This window comes from Takifugu rubripes, chromosome 11 (assembly GCF_901000725.2).
Source record: "Takifugu rubripes chromosome 11, fTakRub1.2, whole genome shotgun sequence".
NCBI classification, from domain to species: Eukaryota; Metazoa; Chordata; class Actinopteri; order Tetraodontiformes; family Tetraodontidae; genus Takifugu; species Takifugu rubripes.
This window is the reverse complement of record NC_042295.1, coordinates 2,661,869-2,682,591: the sequence shown is the minus strand read 5'-3', so window position 1 is coordinate 2,682,591 and position 20,723 is coordinate 2,661,869. Positions and strand designations below refer to the sequence as shown.

General features: G+C 42.1%; 3 protein-coding genes across 6 annotated transcripts; all 3 read left to right on the top strand.

Moving 5' to 3' along the window:
• The first annotated feature begins 2,714 nt into the window (after positions 1–2,714).
• On the top strand, positions 2,715–7,793 carry dhx40 (DEAH (Asp-Glu-Ala-His) box polypeptide 40). Of its 4 annotated transcripts, none has more exons than XM_011608217.2 (17): positions 2,715–3,025; positions 3,096–3,241; positions 3,825–3,944; positions 4,037–4,273; positions 4,359–4,425; positions 4,497–4,628; positions 5,058–5,157; positions 5,230–5,316; positions 5,405–5,587; positions 5,671–5,751; positions 5,838–5,995; positions 6,355–6,460; positions 6,627–6,735; positions 6,862–6,953; positions 7,063–7,132; positions 7,243–7,471; positions 7,621–7,793. In XM_011608217.2, exons 1-17 carry the CDS (start codon positions 2,857–2,859, stop codon positions 7,740–7,742), a joined length of 2,208 nt encoding a protein of 735 aa, XP_011606519.1. In that variant the 5' UTR covers positions 2,715–2,856; the 3' UTR covers positions 7,743–7,793. The 4 variants fall into 4 exon arrangements, with proteins under 4 accessions (XP_011606519.1, XP_011606518.1, XP_029699272.1 ...); XM_011608216.2 differs by having other exon boundaries at positions 6,859–6,953; XM_029843412.1 differs by lacking the exon at positions 2,715–3,025 and having other exon boundaries at positions 3,107–3,241; positions 3,802–3,944; positions 6,859–6,953.
• A 359-nt stretch (positions 7,794–8,152) lies between these two features.
• LOC101065438 (RAC-beta serine/threonine-protein kinase) lies at positions 8,153–14,538 on the top strand. The gene is made up of 14 exons (XM_003968250.3): positions 8,153–8,518; positions 9,326–9,387; positions 9,905–10,033; positions 10,133–10,244; positions 10,432–10,585; positions 10,672–10,803; positions 10,934–10,999; positions 11,072–11,140; positions 11,410–11,532; positions 11,766–11,894; positions 12,743–12,957; positions 13,376–13,463; positions 13,530–13,632; positions 13,706–14,538. The coding sequence occupies exons 2-14, from the start codon at positions 9,342–9,344 to the stop codon at positions 13,783–13,785; spliced, it is 1,446 nt and encodes a 481-aa protein (XP_003968299.1). The 5' UTR covers positions 8,153–8,518; positions 9,326–9,341; the 3' UTR covers positions 13,786–14,538.
• Positions 14,539–15,134: 596 nt separating this feature from the next.
• On the top strand, positions 15,135–20,201 carry LOC101065671 (cyclin N-terminal domain-containing protein 2-like). The gene is made up of 9 exons (XM_003968251.3): positions 15,135–15,330; positions 15,748–15,870; positions 16,375–16,450; positions 16,554–16,696; positions 18,037–18,135; positions 18,867–19,022; positions 19,302–19,460; positions 19,534–19,712; positions 19,789–20,201. The coding sequence occupies exons 1-9, from the start codon at positions 15,277–15,279 to the stop codon at positions 19,955–19,957; spliced, it is 1,158 nt and encodes a 385-aa protein (XP_003968300.1). The 5' UTR covers positions 15,135–15,276; the 3' UTR covers positions 19,958–20,201.
• Positions 20,202–20,723: the final 522 nt, after the last annotated feature.

Sequence of the window (20,723 nt, the reverse complement as noted above, 5' to 3'; positions counted from 1 at the left end):
CAAAACAAAAAAAAAAGATTTTATAGTGAGCTCAATTATATTTAATTCCAATTTCTTGGAAATTTTAGACTGGAACATGAATATCCCCTTTGGATGGACAAACTAGATTTTTTTGGTAGCGTTACTGTAGCTTTAACCACTTTTGCATTTGGGTGATTTCATAAAGGTAAATTTGAAAACTTCCTGCAGTTTTAAAAAAAGAAATCATTAGAACGGAGACCGGCCGTTTTTAACTGCGTGTGCCCACGCTGCATGGTTAACAACGCGCTAGTTTTCACATATAAATGCATGTGTGCATTGGTTCATCTTATAAAAAGTTGCCATTAGTGACAATTATTTAAACTGAAATCGATTGGCAGTAAAGGAAGCAGCGATAAAGGTGTGATAAAGCCAATATTGGACTGTTAAAAGTGCATAACCATTTCGAATTTTAAATAAATAAGGGAGCTCAGTGTTCCCTTAAATTGTCTCAAGCATTGTGTGTGTGCGAAGGTACACAACGCACAAGAAATGAGCGTTTACAAGTAATGTTGTGTGGAATGGCCTTAGAAGATGGTAGAAATGTTTTTTGGGGAATGGGCAATACAATATACTTCTATATAATATATTTTATTGAATGCAGATATTTTAATTATTTTGTGCTCCACAGCAATTTTATATCAAAAGTACAGCCTTTCATAAGACACAACTTTGTCTGCACATGAAAAATGTGATGTACTATACAGCATATAGCAGGTTTCCATAGGGAGAAGTCTGAATCTGTTGCTCTGTCTCCAACCTGCTATGGTCTTTTCGGTGTTCATCGTTTGTTGTCCTAATGTTTCTTGTTACATCTACTCTGGAAGACTCATAAGGGGGTGTCTTTTTTTTCCATAGATGCTTTACAAATAACCTAAAATATGTTATTTAAAGGTTTTTTTTTCTGAACAGAGGCTAACACGGACTTTTCTACTGTACATATTGTACTTACAAGAGTAGATTGTGAATCAAAAAGTCAATTGTCTATGTCATACTTTACTACTCATGTCTTAATTTCAAGATGGTTCGTATTTACATTACACAATATATCAAAGTGTTATTGGTTTGGATGACATGTTTCTCCATTGTTTATTGTATTATTTCATATTTGCCAAATAACAGTCAGGTCAATAATTATTGGAATGGTATCATTTTCAATCATTTCACCTGTATACATCACCACAATAACTCGGAAACAACTACAGACATTAGGCTTTGCAGTGTTAAGCCGAAACCATGGCAGTATCTACATATTCCAGAGCTCAAACTAACTAGATAGATAATGATGGATATATTGTGACAAGCCCCCCTTCCCGGGGTCTGTGGCCCGTGGAAACCCCCTCAAACCACGTTAGTAACAGAAAATTTGCTCTGTTTATGTTGAGATCTGGTGACTTGACTATCGGTGATGAACATGACTTGATCATTGATGAATATTTCCAACCTGTATGTAATCATAAATATAATGTTACATTGCCAAGAGTAAAATCTCTGTGTAAATACTGTATGCATACAAATATAGCACATCTTATTCTTAATTTTGTTTTCAATGAAATCGGAAAAAATAACACTTGACCTTGTAATAAATGTTAATACATTCTGTCTGGCATCCTGTTTATCTATCTATCTATCTATCTATCTATCTATCTATCTATCTATCTATCTATCTATCTATCTGTCTATCTGTCTGTCTGTCTGTCTGTCTGTCTGTCTGTCTGTCTGTCTGTCTGTCTGTCTGCCTGCCTGCCTGCCTGCCTGCCTGCCTGCCTGCCTGCTTGCCTGCTTGCCTGCCCTTATTATTAATAATATACCCTCTGTTATCCATGCTCACTTGGCAATTTATTTAAGAAACAGTTATATAATTTCATATCTATCTTTTTATGCATAGTTGAATGTATAATTTGTGTGTGTGTGTGTGTGTGCACGTGTATGTATGTGTGTGTTGGGGGGATATAAATGATTTCCCCATGAATTTCCAGTGCCACACATTTCTTGTCCCCCTCTTCCTCAACACTCACATCATCACCACTAACCAAGGTGAGATGAGGTTGTATTTTGGTTCATCAGAATTTTCCTTGTGGCAAGGATGCATCAAAATAAGGCACTGAAGGGGATAAAAATGTAAAATGAATGGGTATTTGATATTTATGATTAGGGCAAACCTTGATTTACAGAGTGTGAAAAATAAATTGGCATTTACCTTTTATTAGATGGTGACAGATGCAAGTATTGCACCTAGCCTAAGCATTTAATGCATATGAACCAATGCTGTTACTAATCATTGACAGGCTGCAAGAATGAAACTATCAGTGGTCACATTAGTATACTAGACAAAAAAAAAATCTTTGTAGTATTTTTTTTACCCGTCAAAAAATATTGTATGATCGCACTACAAATGGTGGTGTACAAACATAACAATTATTTGGTATATGGTGGAGTGTTGGTTACGGCTCGAGTTGAGGAAATACAAAGAAAAAATGTACTCGTGTGTTGAGAGTTTACACTTTTATTCTTTAGGAAGGATCTCATCGGGAAGAAAAGCAAAGAATTATTATTATTTTTTACTGTTTTTGTAATTATTAATGTGGTTATTTGCTGCACCATCTCATTTTCATCAATTGGTGGCGATAGTGAGTATTTTATCTAAGTTGCCTGGAGAGAGAAGAAAACGGCGGACCAATAGAAACACAGAATGGGTTCGTTTGCGGAAGTTGGCCGATCCGTTTCTCTTGAGGACTCAGAAGAGTGAAGGAAGATGGAATTGAATGCTGTCAGTGGACTGTTGTGAGGATATTATTACTGTCTCTTTAGCTTTTAAACGGAAACTCATCGGTCACCATGTCCAAAGTATCAGGACGACACTCAAAACACGAATCGGCATATCTTCCGATCCACCAGCATAAAGCTCAGCTAATCGAAGCTGTGAAAGAAAGCGATTTTTTAGTAGTCACAGGCGAGACGGGCAGTGGGAAAACTACCCAGCTTCCACAGTTCCTATATCACGCAGGTAAAGTTACTTAAACGTAGTAGCTAACGGAGCCAGTAGTTTTCAGCCTAACACCACATCTCTTGTCCAGGTTTTGGTCAAAATGGTAAAATCGGCATCACCGTGCCTCGCCGACTGGCTGCTATTACGGTGGCCCAGAGGGTAGCCGATGAGATGCGCTGCGTTCTTGGTAAACAAGTGGGCTACCAAGTGCGTTTTGATGACTACACGTCTCAGGTGAGTTGCAAAGTCGGCTGCGTGGATTTAAACTACAAACGGCATTGAAACAGTGAAGAAAGGTCAGATTAGATTGAGATATAAGAGATGTCGAAGGTCCGATCTCGCTGCGGTTGTGTTTAATTGACAGTTGACCCTCGCAAAAATGATACAAAATTCAATCTGATCGGCTATTCTGTTGTAACAGACATGCTTCCGACAGTTGAAAGACTAAAAACAACAAAATAGAGCTTTTAGTGCTGATTAAAGTATACAGAATCATTAAATTTTATTGATTTACAGTGCATTTTTTTGTACTTTGCTGTCATTAAAAGGTGTTCTAGAAATTCCGGTAGACACCGCTCTCAGTCTGCACAAATCTGTGAAGTTAAACAAGACCTGTTTTATGGATGGACGTTTTCGGTCTTCCAGGCCAAAGAGAACTCTTGGTTTAGATAATTCAACTGTTTTTCAAAGTTTTTCCCTAACCAAGAGCCTTCTTCATTTCTGAAGAACTAAAAGAGACCCTTTATATAAGACAGAGAGGACTGGCTCCTAAACAAGATTTCCATTATATGTAGGCGTGTGTTTGTCTTTGAGCCAGGACACGGTGGTGAAGTATATGACCGATGGCTGTTTGCTGAGGGAGATCCTAGCTGATCCTCACCTTTCTCACTACAACGTGATTATTTTGGATGAAGTTCATGAGCGCAGCCTCAACTCTGTGAGTCAATACAACCTAAATATGTTTTTAAAAATGTCTTTTCTTGGGGATACACAGTGTTATTGTCATTTTCTTTCTCCAATTTCTTGCAGGACATCCTTCTGGGCCTTCTGAAAAAAAACTTCTCGGATAGAGGTCAATCCAGCACGGGCCGGTCTGTCCCGTTGAAAGTGGTCATCATGTCTGCTACGATGGAAACAGACAAACTCTCCGCATTTCTTGGGGACTGTCGTGTCCTTACCATCCCTGGGAGGACCTTTCCTGTAACTTGCACCTTTGGTTCTGCTGTTGGACCTAAAGACACCCAGAGTACTGCTTACGTAAAAGAGGTGTTGAGCATTGTGTAGTTTTATATTGTTAAAGAGTAAAAAAAAAAAGTCTTACTTCATCTGTGGTCTTTGTTTTTCCCTGCAGGTTGTCAAATTGGCCTTTGATGTCCACACCAGTGAAACAGCAGGAGATATTCTTGTGTTTCTGACAGGTACTGGAGGATCGCATCGTAAAATGGTCTTATATGCACAACAACATGTCATCATCTCTCAATCTTAACAGGTCAGATAGAGATTGAGCAAGCCTGTGACCAGCTGTTTAAAAAAGCTGAGTCAATAGACTACCGCTACGACGTGCAGGACCAGACCGTGGAGGGCCTGCTCATTTTACCCCTATATGGATCCATGGCCTCAGGTAAATTCATTACAACTTCCATCTCACTCATTATGAGGGTTGCACTTTGTTTTGTGCTATGTTACTGTACAACATTTATTATATTTACATACTTGTCAATGAAACGTAAGAGAAGTAATACTGAGGTCCATATTACAAGTTTGGGCTTACTTTGTTTCACTGGGATCAAAAAATGAGGAACCTCCAGCTGTTCAGCAACAAAAAAAGCTTTTCTTTGCTTCTGCACAACTACAGAAAGTTTCACCCCGCGTGTCTAAATGGAAACTTATACATTATAGTTTAAGCTGATGTACATTATTTTATTGAGGAACAGGCCTCAGACAAGAACAAACTATTACCGGTAATATATAAAACCAAAAGTCAATCTTTAATTTCCTTTGCTTAGACTGTGAAATCCCTCATTGAAAATAGAGCTCTATTTTTTTACAGACCAGCAGAAAGCGATCTTTCAGCCTCCGCCTGATGGGATCAGAAAATGTGTCATGGCCACTAATATCGCAGCAACATCACTGACCATCAATGGGATAAAGTGAGCGTGGCCTGCCAGCATCCACTTCAGTTCACAACCATCGGTTATTGATTACCTTAAACTTTCATACAGGTACATCATAGACAGCGGGTTTGTGAAGCAGCTCAGGCACAACTCCAACGTAGGTATGGATATCCTGGAAGTGGTGCCGATTTCCAAGTGAGTGTCGAACACTGAAAGAATTCACTCGCTCTACTCAGCCAGTGTGGAAAGGTTTGTTTGTCTGTCTGGATTTCCTCACAATTAGGAGTGAAGCTCATCAGAGAGCAGGCAGAGCAGGGAGAACTTCTGCTGGGAAATGCTTCCGAGTCTACAGCAAAGGATTCTGGGAGCAAAGCATGCCTGAATACATGCTTCCAGAAATTCAGAGGACAAGTCTCACCGCTGTGGTTCTTACCCTCAAGTGTCTAGGTGTTCATGATGTCATTAGGTACATTGGTGCTCATTCTGTCTGTTTTCTATTTATGGTCACCGTGGTTTCCATAGTAACCAGCTGTTTTTCTTCTAACTAAGATTCCCCTACCTTGACCCACCAGAGGAACGCTTCATTCTTGATGCATTAAAACAACTTTATCAGTTTGATGCCATTGACAGGTCTGGACTTTGGTTTTGTCAGCATAACACTGGTAGTTTTAGGTGTATAATAGGTGTGTGTTTTGTTTTGTGTGTGTTGATTGTAGGAGGGGTAGAGTTACTCAGCTAGGAGAGCTCATGGTAGAGTTTCCCCTACAGCCTGGTCTTACAAGGGCTCTGCTTAAAGCTGCTGAACTTGGCTGTCAAGACATGCTGCTGCCTGTGGCTGCCATGCTGTCTGTGGAGAACATTTTCATCAGGCCAGGTCAGCATTTGAACAACAAAACACAACCTAGCAGGGTAAAATATCTAGTCTGGGTGTTTGCACCTAAATGTACAGAATCAATTAATGACCTGAAGCTCTGGACATTTGGGAAGTTTATATGAAATTAACGGTACGATTCATTTCACCATATGGAAAATAAGAAAAATGAGTGATGCGCATGATAAAGAGGATAAAGTAGTTCTAGCCTCCTGAGGAATCGGGGTATCCTCTACAAGGCAGAGGAGTTCTTGATTATTCATTGGTGCATAACTATTCACATTTTTTAAATTTGTTGAAATTTTCAGTGAGTGTTACATTTTTAAAGACATATTCAAGACTGTCCTCCGATATCTCTGCAGGCGGTACTGACAAGCAGAAAGAGGCAGATGAAAAGCACAGAGCACTGAATAGCAGCCTGAATGATTTTGCCACACTTCTCGGTGTGTTCCAGTCGTGTAAATCAAGGTAAAGTATTTATTTATTCGCCTGTTATGTATTTAGGATGATAATGAACACAGCTCTAATATTCATGTTTGTAATTTTATGAATTTATATTTTCCACATTATTCATTTCAACTTAATTGTGGTGCTTTATAGACCTGACTATTGGACTCTTTTCATTTTTGAGCAGTGAAAGACCTTCTGCATGGTGTAAAGATAATTGGATCCACTGGAGGGCGCTAAAGTCCGCCTTTAGTGTGGAGACGCAGCTGCGGGACATCCTGCACCGCCTCCAACAGGTATTTAGCTGTGCTGTTCTACTTCGTTTTCATGCAGATGGTTATTCTGCTTTTGTCATTTATATATTTTTAAAAAAATTTTATTGATGTTTGCACACTAACAGATGTTTTTCTCTCTCTCAGAAGAATCATTTTCCAGTAGAAACATTTGTGGGTAGTAGGACTGACATGTTCAGGCAGTGTCTATGCTCGGGATATTTCACCAATGTAGCAAGAAGGTATCTTGTTTATGCAACATTTTCAAATTGATATTCTATTTACTTTACACATTATTTAGCCTTTTTTAATGCTGGTTTGTGATCATTAATGTTTTTCCATCCCAAATAGATCTGTGGGTAAGACATTTTGTACAATGGATGGAAGAGGATCCATGGTTCACATTCACCCATCATCTGCTGTAAATATAATTTTGGATAATGTATTTTTAAATTTAAATCTACAAATGTATTCACTGCACTACATTTCTCATTTCCTCTGTTTATGCAAATTCCCTTGGTTTTCTTTAAGCTTTTCGAGAAGGAAGCAAAAGTAAACTGGGTAATCTTCCATGACGTCCTGGTGACTTCGCGTGTGTACATGAGGACGGTCTGTCCCATTCGTTATGAGTGGGTGAAAGACTTGCTCCCTAAGCTCCATGAGGTGGATGTCTATGATTTGAGCAATGTTGCAAGAGAGGAAGTGACCAATGAGGAGATAACAAAATGGGAGAAAAGGGAAGCAGCAAAGAGACAAGCAGGTGGTTTCCCCCAAACTTTATTTATTTATTTATACGGCAAATGTTAACCCTTAGTGTGCTTGATCCACGTAGTGGCTTTAAATGGTGTTTTTGGAGTAACCTGAATCTATGTAATTATGCTTAATTTATTGTGTGTATATTTTTTCCAGAGATATCTGCAGAGAATGTTATGAAAAAACTCGAAAAGCGAAACGATGAAACGAGTGTGAACGAGGCTCGTGCTCGCTACATCCAACGAAAACTGCAAAGACAACAAAGTAAAGCTCCTTAAAGGACACAGCTTCGGACAATTATGTCAGTGTAATAAAATTTTTATACTCTGGCAGATTCTTTCATTGAGTTTGCACCTCATTCCTTTTTTAAAAACATTTTTATTTGAAAAGATAAATAACATTTAGAATCTGGTCTGTCAGACACAGCTTTAATTACAGGATTAAATCTAAAGACTGGAAAGTTTTTATAGAAGGAAATCTCATAGCTGAAAATCTGGTTGTTAAAAATATAGAAACTTTTGCTTGAAACATTGCCAATCTTTCTTTATCATTATGTACTGATTTATTTCGAATGTTGCTTAATGTTATTTTTATGAAGAAATAAATAAAATGTTATTTTCTGTACGCAATGTAGAAACATGTTTACTCCTGATGACAGACTTCCGTTTAGTGCCACGGCCCCGTTCTCTTAAAGACGTCACTTCCGTTTGCGTGAGTCGCGGTCTCGAGGCTGCTTCGCTGAACTGTCTTGTCTGGGAAGACGACTAAGCGCCTACCGTTACTTTTATACAATTTGGATGAGACTTGAATCCATACGCGAAGTGTTAATCTAACAAAATGAAGCCTGGTGGACGCCGATTTTGCTAAAGCTTCGCAGCGGAGACAATAAACCGCCAATGTTGCTGTTGCGGAGAGGAAAACAACAGAGTCCGCCGAGCTGTGTGGTCATCCGCAGAGTTGAGAACGCACCAGCTTCAAGTAATCTCCTGGAACTAGTCTTCATTTGAACATTAGTTTCCAAAAAAACAACAAAAATCAGCCGAAATACGTGAAGGTAAGAAATACCGGCTTAAATTAGAACCACCAGAAATGGCTAACCGACGTGCTCTCTCGCCATCAGCGGAACGTGCGTGTTATTATTATTGTTATTATCTGCGGTATCGTCGTCATCGTCCTTCGCTCCTTAATATCGACCCTGTGAAGCGGTCCGACCTGTCCGCAGCCCTGGAAAGTGCTTCATGTTTATCAATGTGTTTTGGAATAATCGTATAATATTTTAACAAGATCAAGTCATAAACGCATTCTGAATATTTTATAATTGCTTCGTATATTTTTTGATTGGATGCAAATAAATCCCAGGTTACAAGGGTTTACTAAAATGAGTTGAATTTCTTATTGTACTAAATAAGCTGTTTATTCGCTGGTAGACCCTGAATCACCGAGGCATCATAACTTTAGATGAGGCTCATTACGTCATTTAATATTGCAGATAATTTGCCATTTGTTGTTGTCCAAGTTTGTGTAGAGTTTGCCTCAGAATGTTTGCCTCAGAATGCAATGTGTGTGTGTGTGTGTGTGTGTGTGTGTGTGTGCGTGTGTGTGGGGTCCATGTTAGATAACAGATCTATTGTAATAGATTGCAGTCATGAGAGCCATTAATGTAGCAGGTTTGATGTAACCTGGAGAACAGAACATTCACAGTAGATTCATTTAACTACTGTGGTGACTCCAAATAACTGACTCCTTCCAAGAAATCAGATTCAGTTGAAGCCTTACCCCCAGCTTCCTGCCAGTGCTCTCACTTGTCTTTTTGTTGTCAAGCTGATCTACCTAACAAACAGCATCTTCTCCCCTCTCACAGCGCGTCCTGCTGCAGCATGGATGAAGTCAGTGTTGTGAGAGAAGGATGGCTTTTCAAGAGAGGTGAGGCCTCCGTTCCGGGTTTTTTTTTTTTCCATTCAAGTGAATTTATAACATGTCACAGATTTAATGCTGAATCAGAAACCACATCAAATAGTAATTAAAGTAGCAGAAGATGTTACACGGAACCACACCAATGCTTCTCTCCAGTGATGGGAATCTGATGGAGGACAAATCACAAAGCTTCCCTAAAAGATGTTTGTCAATTATTGAAGAAGGGCAATGATCATAAACAGGATGAGACAGGGCGTGGAAGACATCCTGAGGACTCTCCCAAGGAGCTGCAGCTATAGAGCAGCATCCTCAGAGCGGGCCGAGCCAACGTTAGCTTTACACTTGATGCTTAAAGAAGTCATTAAGCGTCACGCTCGGAGAAAAAGCTTTGTTTGTGGCAATGCTGTGATGTAAAGCTGCGCAGTTGAGTCAACTATTCAGGAGCTGTGGTTCATTTTCTGGGGTCAGGAAATGAATATGTTGCCATTGCCTTTTGCAAAATGTCACCATTTTAATTCTTCTGCAGGCGAATACATTAAAACCTGGCGTCCTCGTTACTTCATCTTAAAGAGCGACGGGTCCTTTATTGGTTACAAAGAGAAACCCGAAGTGTGTGATCACAGCTTACCGCCGCTCAACAACTTCTCTGTCGCAGGTCCGTCCCTCAAGTGACACTTTGGTTAGTCAGAGGTGTGTAAGCGCTGCATCCATCTTAAACCGCTTGTGTGTTTTGTTATTTTTTGGGGGCCTCCAGAATGCCAGCTGATGAAGACAGAGCGGCCGCGGCCCAATACGTTTGTCATCCGATGCCTGCAGTGGACCTCTGTTATTGAACGCACCTTCCATGTAGACAACCATGATGACAGGTAAAGACCACAACTCCAACATCCTCTCTTTTCTTTCTTCCTCTGCCTTTTCTGATTGCTTTTTTGATGTTGCTACCACATAGTCCCTCTCTCTGAATGTGCTGTGTGGAAGTATACCATACCAGTGTGTACCATAAACTATAAAACAACAACTTAAAAACAGAAAACATGCTTCATTGTGGTTCAGGAAGAAATGGATGCAATCGATCCAGGCGGTGGCCAACAGCCTGAAGAGTCAGCAGCAGGACGAGGAGCGGATGGAGATCAAATTTGGGTCGCCATGTGACAACAGCGGCTCTGAAAACATGGAAATAGCTGCATTTAAATCCCGGACAAAAGTGGTCTGTATTTATACAGGCAGAGCAGCTCATGGTATTCATTATGTATGTATATCCAAACAGTAGCGTTGATTGGTGGTTTTTTGTAGACTATGAGCGACTTTGACTACCTGAAGCTGCTGGGCAAAGGAACATTTGGCAAAGTAATCCTGGTCAAGGAGAAGGCCACGGGGGTGTACTACGCAATGAAAATCCTTCGTAAAGAAGTCATCATTGCTAAGGTGTGTTCTCATCCCGTCGTTGAAAAAGCCTTTACTTGAACTCCTTTTGAAAGTGTTTTGGTTTTACCATTATTTGCAGTGCCCCTTTCAAGCGCCTGTGTGTGTGTGTGTGTTTTTGTTCTTCTTTCAGGATGAGGTGGCACACACGGTTACAGAGAGCAGAGTTCTCCAAAATACGCGACATCCCTTTTTAACAGTAGGTTATCAGTCACAGTTATTGTCACTTCTGTTTAAGTGTTTGTATAATTGTTGTTTTTCTTCCCTCCAGACCCTGAAATATGCATTTCAAACACACGATCGCCTATGCTTTGTGATGGAATATGCAAATGGGGGAGAAGTAAGTTTCCTTCTCTTCTGTCTAATGCAGTGATGATGGACAATATAATGGAGCTGTTTGGTTATTGTATGATATTACACCAACACCTGGCTGAAGAAAAACAGAAATAAATCAAAGATTGAAAAAGGATACATGGCTGTATAAAACACACTTGAATTTTCTTTACAAAATCTACACTTGTGCACAGAGTCTGGGTTTATGTCCACCGTGTGCTTCTGAATACACTCCTCTTTGAGAGAACATAGAACGCATTTACGCTTCTTTTCCAGCTCTTCTTTCACCTGTCGCGGGACAGAGTGTTCACCGAGGACAGAGCCAGATTTTACGGTGCTGAAATAGTGTCAGCGCTGGAGTACCTGCACTCGTGTAATGTAGTTTACAGGGATCTGAAGGTAAGCTCTCTAGTCTTCTGTTTTTCTTTATCATTATATCTGTGATCTGCAGTCAGTCTCAGGATTTCCTTCACACATTAAAATCTCTAACACTTTCCTCTATACTCTACATTGTCCCTTTTTTTGAAGAAAAATTTAAATCCAGTGCTGATATCAACAGTACTGCTGAAGTTATACTCTCACCGACACGTTATTAAAATGGTGACTAAAGCTTAATGTTTGTCTCTGCGCAGCTGGAGAACCTCATGTTGGACAAAGATGGCCACATCAAAATAACAGACTTTGGGCTGTGTAAGGAGGGGATCACAGATGGTGCTACCATGAAAACCTTCTGTGGAACTCCTGAGTACCTGGCACCAGAGGTAACTGTTATCAGTAATACCAACGGTTTTATGGAACATCTTTTTAATGAAAAGTGCTGCTGTAGTTCCACACGGATAGCGATTGTAGTCCCTTAAGAACCTGAAAAATCAGTCACGTGATCAGGAAACATAAAACAACTCCCATCAAGAGTGATGTCATTATGGGAGTCCAAGACATAATCAGATAAAAGTAACAAAATAATCCTCTCTCTTCAATATAGAGGAAAGAATGGTACACAGCTCCCTCTAGACATCATGAAACGAGCCCTTTAGGATCCAGTTTGGACCAGTCCGAGCTGCACTTCACATTAGAGGGGCGCTCTCTAACGAGATCCCCCACCTGCCTTATTGTGTGTTGGTCCCTATTTCGCTGCCAAAATACCTTGTTTCTCCGCCACATTTCCCCTCCGGACGAGGCCGCAGCCACCGGGGATATTGTTTCCACGAAAAGGCTTACCTGGTCTGTACCAACGCTTCAGTAGGAGGGACATTTCAAAGTAACGTCCACACAGATGCCAGGAAGCAGCAGAACGTTGCCCAAAGCATCGTGATTGCTTTTTCCACGTACTGATGCTGTGTTCCCCCCGAAATTGGATTCATTAAACCAGCCCACCCTCTTCCACTGCTTTGTAGTCCAGTCCTGATACTCACGTGCCGACTATTGGCGCCCTGTGTATTCTGGTAACAATCTAAGCTTGTCTGTTGGATGCCGGCATTCGCTCTTCTTCTGTATCGGTGGTGGCTGGGTTGTCGCTCTGTTATGTGTCAGGCTGGACTCTGGCACCCCCTCCTGACACTTCATAGGAAATGCACCCCAAAACAGTCCTGTTTAATTCTTTTTCTTTCAGGTTCTTGAGGACAACGACTATGGCCGGGCAGTGGACTGGTGGGGTCTGGGTGTGGTCATGTATGAGATGATGTGTGGCCGATTGCCCTTTTATAACCAGGATCACGAACGTCTCTTTGAGCTCATTCTCATGGAAGAGATTCGCTTCCCTAAAAGCCTGGCCCCTGAGGGCAAGGAACTGCTCAACGGCCTGCTCAGAAAGGACCCCAAACAGCGGTTTGTGCTTTACGCCATTACAAATTCAGTCAACATAAATACGTAAAACTGTGTTTGGTTGGCTTAATTATTTAGCTAAAACTGTTTTAATACTGTCCCTGGTAGTCATTCATTCTTTCCTCTTCACCCATTTCTTCTTTTTGCTCTTTTATCTGCCTGAAATTAATTCTTAAATGGTAATCAATAAAATAATGTGGATAAAAAAGCTAAGTAATGACAGTGGACGACGCAGGGCAAGGTTGATAGAGTGCGTTTAGAATCGCTGCTTATCTTAAGACTGAAACAAAAGTCGTGGACAATATGCACATTTTTATTAAGGAAGTATATCTTTATGTAGCAGGGGGTGGGGGAGGTAATAAAGGGAACTACTCCAGGTTACATTGCATGTGGTTTGTGAATGGCTTTGCTTGGGTTACAGGTTGGGAGGTGGACCAGATGATGCCAAAGATGTCATGAGCCACAGGTTCTTTACCTCAATCAACTGGCAGGACGTCATAGAGAAAAAGGTACAACCTGGACTGGAAGCTGAGCGAGCGGATGTTCACCATCTAACTATTGTCCTTTTTCCACAGCTCATTCCACCGTTCAAGCCCCAGGTCATGTCAGAGACGGACACGCGGTACTTTGATGAAGAGTTCACAGCACAAACTATCACAATAACTCCCCCGGACAGGTGTAAGTCTCTGGACGTGTGTCTCACCTGAGCTGTGACTCGTTTTCTGGGTGTAATGCCTCTTCTCTCCAACAGATGGCAGTTTAGATGCGAAGGAGTCGGACCACCGAACACACTTCCCTCAGTTCTCTTACTCTGCCAGCATATGGGAATAATCGTTGACACCTTCACTGTCCTTCCACATCCACATCCCTACGAAAGACTCTTTTTATTTGTTCTTTAATGCACAATCCCTGACACATGCAACAGCCAATCACAGTGAAGAGGAGGATGCTATTGGGGGAACAGGAGGCAGGTTTGAATCAGGATATCCTCCCAGCGTGGTTGTTAGTTACACCAGAACATCCCATATCTACCGGCTACACTTAGAATTTTCCAATGCAAACTGAAGTAGGTCAACAAGTTAAGGGAAACTTCCTTCACAGATGATTTAAGTTTTTGTAAATGTGTATTTAATTTTATTTTTTCTAAACAAGTCCTCCGAAGGTCAAAGGAATCAAAAAGCGCTTCTACATTCATATCTGCAATGTGTCATTATGCTGCGAGGAGTTGACCAGAACTTTGGTCAGTGAGTGATAAACTGGTGGAAGCCTGGAAACATTTGACCAAGTTAAAAAGTCCTGAATTGCCAAACCAATGTGTGAATTTCTGACCACATGTCCTCCACATGTATGTAAAGAGGGGGGGGGGGATAATGGACGTGTGGATGCGCATGCCTGTATGCAAAAGTTAAGGAAATATGAGAACATTTTTACTTTTGTGGTTTACGCTCTGGATACTGAAATGCCGAAAGAGGACACTAGGTTGTGCACTAGTTGTAATTTATGACCTGCTCTGCACCAATTGGTTTCAGAAAATGAGAACCATGTTTCATGGCTACACTTCACATTAAATGCTGTTTTCTTTTAGGTTTGTGTGAACTTTTTTAGAATAAATCTAAAGAAAATAGTGTGATTTATTGTATCACACTGAGGTCACCTGACAGGGGTTGTGTTATTGATTATATTGCTTGGCCCAAGGGGTCATCGGGTCATGGAGAGCAATGAAGATGTGGAGTCTCTGAGGCTGGATGATACTGACGAGGAGGAAGCAGACATCCAGAGTTATAGCAATCATTGATTAATGAGGAAAATGCCGACTCCAGGAGGACGAGACCCCTGATTGAGGATAAAAAAGAGACTTTACAGCAAGCTGCTGTAGGTTGCTAGAAAACGTTATCTATGAAGTACGGCGGTCGATCAGAGGGAAAATGAACACCGTTCACTAACACTGAGGCCAATTCAGAGGCTGCTTCTCTCTCTTGAGCTTAAAAAGGTTCAGCTGGAGTTGAGTTCTGGAAAAATTGAAGATTTTCTAATACTGAGCACAAATAGTATCCAGAGATCTTTTTAAAATTCCATTTGCAGTATTAAAACATGAACAGCCAACGTCCCCCTCCGTTCACGAAAGCTAATTAGTGGTTCGGACCGGAAATTGTCGCTGTTACCTGTCCACTTTGACTTCCTGTCGCCCCACCCTCACCTGCACCGCGGGCTTTATGAGCCCCTGGTCGCGGGCCGAATCGTTCCCCTCTCGGCTCCAGGCCTCCGCCGACACCGTGTAAGTAGCTGCAGCGGCTCGACGCAGGGATTTTGTCCCCGGCTGCCATGGCCCGGACCGGTTTCTGCGACTCCAAGCCCCTGCTGGACTTACACAAGAAGGTAAACGCGCCAGGCGACATCGAAATAAACGCAGAATTTGTTTGCATCCATTCAGCATTTGAGCGTCAATCCAAAAACTAGAAATGTTTTGTGTTGAATTGAATGCGTGATCCGTTTGCCTTTTCCCACTGAGTGGTCAGGTGAGACGTTCACCTGGATGGGTTGATTCGAGGCACCTGCGTCGTCCGTGGTTTCACATTCTTGGAATCATTCAGCTCAATTACTGATCGGCACCGTTTGGCTCATTTGGTGAATTTCAAAATCTAACGTGGTAAATGACATTTTATGCTGAAATGAAGCAACCGGTTCCCTTTACTGATTCATGACAAGAAACCACATGCCCCTACTGGAAAACTCTATTGCTCATACTCATGCACGTGGGATAGTTTAATTATATGTGGATCTGTTCCCCTCCAGGTGGATGACAGAGTCCCAGTAAGATCTTGGGGTAACGGCTGTGCACCCATTGATGGCTGGCAGTCTCTGGGACCGGATGAGAGGCTGGTGGTCAATGTGGAGGTGGACGTGGATCGTAAATGGGTACGCACCTGGCTGCTTTTCCACTACACTTGTGACAGTTTGAAAAATAACCACATTTAACTTTCAGTCGTGTTGTGGAAAAAGTTTTGTGTGTGTGTGTGTGTGTGTGTGTGTGTGTGTGTGTGTGTGTGTGTGCTCATTTCAAGACGAGTAGTATAACTCAAATGATCCAAGCTGTGAGATGGCCGTCTTTCTGCTCGGAGCTCTTGAAAAATAAAATTGAGAATCACTTTTTTTCTGGCGGATGAGACCCAGGAAGACCTTTTTAATCCTCTGCACCTCTCCGTCTTTACAATATTCTGGGTGCCTCTGAGTTAAAGGCCTGGAGGTTCACCACAATTCACCTCTTTGTGGAGATTGTTGAAATTATGGCCAGGTGTATTTTCAAAACACGATTCCAATGTGTGCAGTTTTAAAGGGTGATCTGAAGACAGGATCTCAGACAGTATAAAGTTGATCCACTTTAATTCAAGCCCAAAGCTGCAACATGTTCTACCTTTTTAGGGAAGACCGTTATCAGCCCAAACAAGGACTGACATCCTGTTGGAGTTCCAAGAAGCCAGACGGCAGTGCTCCGTTGGTAATTGTTGGCTCTTAAACATATTTCTACAACACAGCACCATGACCAATTACTCCAGGTGGGTTAACTGGTTTGCCTGTGCTCTTTCCCGTGTCCTGTGCAGTCGATGGCAGTGTGGTGCACCCTCTCTACAGTCTGCAGGCACTGGTGCCGAGCCTGCTGCGACACGAAGTGGAGGTCGCACTGGAGAAGCTGGGCCTCATTTGGGACCGAACATATGCGTGGGACATGTTTTTGGATATGATGGTGAGACATTGTCGTCACAGCACTATAATGTCATGTTGGATCTCGAGACTTGGGGTTCTTAACAAAAAATGTTTGTTTGACACATGCACATTGGAGTGATATTCAGTTTGCAGACGGGTGGCTTATGACAGAAGCCCCTCTTCCCACTGCCAAGGATGTAACAGATATATATATATATATGTGTGTGTGTGTGTATGTTATAGAATTTTAATTAAAATGACATCAGGGCCAAATGTTTTAACGTTTGGCCTGGATTTACTTTGGACAACCTCGGCTCAAAACCAAAAGCGTGTTCTGCAGGTTGAGCACATCCATCCATCCTCTCCCGCTTATCCGGGGTCGGGTCGCGGGGGCAGCAGCCTAAGAAGAGAAGCCCAGACTTCCCTCTCCCCAGCTACTTCTTCCAGCTCATCCGGGGGGGATCCCCAGGCGTTCCCAGGCCAGTCAAGAGACAGTCTCTCCAACGTGTCCTGGGTCTTCCCGGGGGTCTCCTACCGGAGGGACATACCCTGAACACCTCACCAGGGAGGCGTCCAGGGGGCATCCTGACTAGATGCCCAAGCCACCTCATCTGGTTCCTCTCAACGCGGAGGAGCAGCGGCTCTACTCCGAGCTCCTCCCGGAGGGCAGAGCTTCTCACCCTATTTCTAAGGGAGAGCCCAGCCACCCTACGGAGGAAGCTCATTTCGGCCGCTTGTACCTGTGATCTTGTTCTTTTGGTCATTACCCAGAGCTCATGACCATAGGTGAGGGTAGGAACGAAGATCGACCGGTAAATCGAGAGCTCTCTTCACCACTACGGACCGGTGCAGAGTCCGCATTACTACGGATGCCGCACCGATCCGCCTGTCGATCTCCTGCTCCATTCCTGTGTTCTGCAGGTTCAGCACTTCATGACTATAATGCACTGTAACTCCTACCCAGCGACGTCGCCAGTAAGAGACGCATGGTAGTGTCGTGGCTGCTCTAGTTCCTTCTCGAACAACTACGATACATCGTGAAGAAAGCTCATACGTTAAACAATGTTCCTGAGAACACCTTTTAAACCACTGAATACCCAATGGTTTGGGCTCTCCAGTATGGCATTTGTTGTATTGCCTTGCTTTTATCTTTATAGCCTCCATCCACTATTGTGAGAGACAAATTTGCTATAATTTACTGCCTCTATGGTGGCCACGTGATATTCCAGCCATGATGTTCTCCAGTGATTAAGTTTAACATTAAAGAAGCTGGAACCTGAACTTGAGATATTTGGAAGCATCTCCATCGTTAAGACCATCGTCTGTAGTCGATTTACTGTTTATAATATTTAAAGCGCAGTTTCTTGTTTCACCTTGTAGAGGACTCAGATGCAGACCTCTCCGCCCAGCACCGACCTGCCTCAGCACTTCACTGATGCCACTCGGGCTATTTTAGTGGACTGGCTGATTCAAGTTCATGTAAGTTGCCTTTTTTTTCTCCTGTAGTCACATTTTAGTGGTGACATACTTTAACATGCATTTATTTGTGCTCTGACATGAGGTTCTTTGATGCAATCTTCAAATGCAGGTTAAGACCAGGTAATGGCCAATGGCTGCACTGGTTTCAGCCCCTTTCCATGTCCTACTATTGCAAGTTTAAAAGACAACAGGAGTTTTTGCTTCTTAAGATCTGTCTTACACAAAAGGCTGCATCAGTTCTAGAAATCTGATTGGGGTCAACAAGTCAGTCTGACCCTGCCATTAGTCACTAGGGGTAAGAACATTTGGTCCTTACCTGGGTGCTCTTTGGGTCCAAGATCTTTTGACTTCAGTGTAAGTGGCTGATTGGTGATGCCTCAAGCAAATATTAGTGTAAAGATAATGCACCTTTTTTTGGATGCAGCGTTTTTTGTGTTTTATATTCTAGAGCAGGGAACTGTCACAGCCTGCTTCTAAATGTAGATGTATCTACAAAACCACGTTTTCTTGAGTAGTTATTGCCTAGTTATTTTAGGTCATATGTGCAGTTGCAACATTGTTAAAATTGTGTGTTACACAATATTAAAGTTTGAAAATCTCTATTTTATTGTAGCTGAAGATGAAACTAAACCTGTTCTTTGCCACTAGTATCTGTGAAAGCTTGATCTGAGTTAAAGGTTGTTTGTTTTTTCACTTTTCTTTGAGTCCTGAATGTTCTGTAATGGTAACAGGACATGATGCAGTTTCAAGCAGAGACCCTCTATCTGGCTGTACACCTTCTGAACCGTTGCCTTCGTCAGATGAAGGTGACCACAGCCAACCTACAGCTCCTCGGCATGGTTTGCCTCTTCCTTGCTGCAAAGAAGGAGGAGTGTCTTCTTCCTGAGGTACTCGCTCCGTCCTTCCAAGTGTGAAATTACAGAATTAAGTTTGTTTTCTCCTGTTGGCTGATGTGTGAACAACCAACAGCTGTGACTGAAAAGGAAAAGGGGTTTACTTACTTGATTGGGGGGCATTAGGGGGTTTGGTACCTCTCCCAAGGGTACCTGGAGGCATGATTTACCCCAAATGAATGCAATCTTCTAATTATAGACCATAGCCTTAATGTTCAAAAAAAAAAATTACTTGGATGATTTTGTCTTGGATTTTTTTTTTTTTTTTTTTAGGTGTCTGGACTTTGCTATTTGATGGACCACACGTATACGAAGCACCAGCTGCTGCGGATGGAACGGAAAGTTCTCTGTGGGCTCAAGTTTGATTTGTCCCACTGCCCACCTTTGCATTTCCTCATTCTGTTTGCTTCCATTGCTCACTGTAGCACTAAGGTAGATTTGTCCATTTTGATGACACACACAAAAAAAAAAAGTTGTAGCCCTGAAGTGTCTTTGGTGTTACCAGATGGTTTGGATGGCTCGTTATCTTCTGGAGCTGTCGCTGGTGGACGGCCAGTGTGTGGCGTTCCTGCCTGTGCACCTGGCAGGAGCAGCCCTGTGCCTGGCCCGCCAAGTTCTGCAGGAGCCTCCAACACCTGAAGGAGAAGCTGCCTGGTGTCTGGTCTCAAGCCTTCATATCGGCAGGTTCGGGGTTTGAAAGGTTCCCTCAAAGTTCCCCTCAAAGATGTGAAATTTGACATCTGTCTCCTTTACTTTTCAGTGAGTCTGTGCTGCTGAGGATCATGAGTATCCTGGCCAGCGCTGCAGCCACGGCCCAAACCCGAGACACTTGTGCCACTTACCTTAAGTATTCCTCTGCAGACACCATGCATGTTAGCAGACACCCAGGATTAAAGAATCCCTCCTCACTGTTGGGCACACACACTTGACCTTCTGTCGGCTTAGAGCGCAAGTAGAGATCCCAGACGAGCACCTTGATATGACTTTCACAACTGCAGAAGAGGTATATTTGATGCAATGTCACTTTATATATGTATGTGACCAATCTATTGGCACAACAATTTTTATATCTTGCAGCCAAGTTTGACATTTTGTATGGTATTGATTTATCTTGTCATTTGTAAAAATGATGTATAGCCATGTTTTAATGTAAAAATAAAGTATCTGCTGCAGTTTGTGTTTGCTATTCATGACATGTTGTGAAGGTGACATGACTGGATGCAGATGTAGGGTTAAATTAGCATATCAAAATGTATTTATACTGAGATATTTCAAGTGTTCCTTTTGAATTTTGGGTTTTTAGCTGTAAGCCATTATCAAATTTCAGGGTCTCAGACCAAGTCTTGGTATTCCTTTTGCACAAACATTTTTAATGTAGAAATGTTGCGTTGTTTTGCACAAAATACACCTGCAATGATTCAGATTCAGGTCCTTTATTGTCCCACACGGGGAAATTTACAGTCCAATAACAGCAAGAGCACGCAGAGGAAAAATAAGATAGAATAGAATTTGGAATATACAAAGAGGATGTATATTTACAATAATCCAGGTAAATGGATACTCGGCCTCTGTACAGAGGGTGAATACAGTATACATATCAGAATATATAATATTCAGATTGTGCTAGCGGGTGTTATGTTTATTGTGCAGTCTGACAGCAGCCGGCAGGAAAGATCTGCGATACCTCTCCTTCAC

Bases quoted from the DNA above. Each gene is read 5' to 3' on its own strand.
- dhx40 (XM_011608216.2), top strand. From the start codon at position 2,857: ATGTCCAAAGTATCAGGACGACACTCAAAACACGAATCGGCATATCTT. The intron at 5,996-6,354 runs GTCAGCATTTGA...ATATCTCTGCAG, and splicing joins GAACATTTTCATCAGGCCAG to GCGGTACTGACAAGCAGAAA. The intron at 6,736-6,858 runs GTATTTAGCTGT...TCTCTCTCTCAG, and splicing joins TCCTGCACCGCCTCCAACAG to AAGAATCATTTTCCAGTAGA.
- LOC101065438 (XM_003968250.3), top strand. From the start codon at position 9,342: ATGGATGAAGTCAGTGTTGTGAGAGAAGGATGGCTTTTCAAGAGAG. The intron at 11,895-12,742 runs GTAACTGTTATC...TTTTTCTTTCAG, and splicing joins CTGAGTACCTGGCACCAGAG to GTTCTTGAGGACAACGACTA. The intron at 13,464-13,529 runs GTACAACCTGGA...CTTTTTCCACAG, and splicing joins AGGACGTCATAGAGAAAAAG to CTCATTCCACCGTTCAAGCC.
- LOC101065671 (XM_003968251.3), top strand. From the start codon at position 15,277: ATGGCCCGGACCGGTTTCTGCGACTCCAAGCCCCTGCTGGACTTACAC. The intron at 16,451-16,553 runs GTAATTGTTGGC...TGTCCTGTGCAG, and splicing joins CAGACGGCAGTGCTCCGTTG to TCGATGGCAGTGTGGTGCAC. The intron at 19,713-19,788 runs GTTCGGGGTTTG...TTTACTTTTCAG, and splicing joins TCAAGCCTTCATATCGGCAG to TGAGTCTGTGCTGCTGAGGA.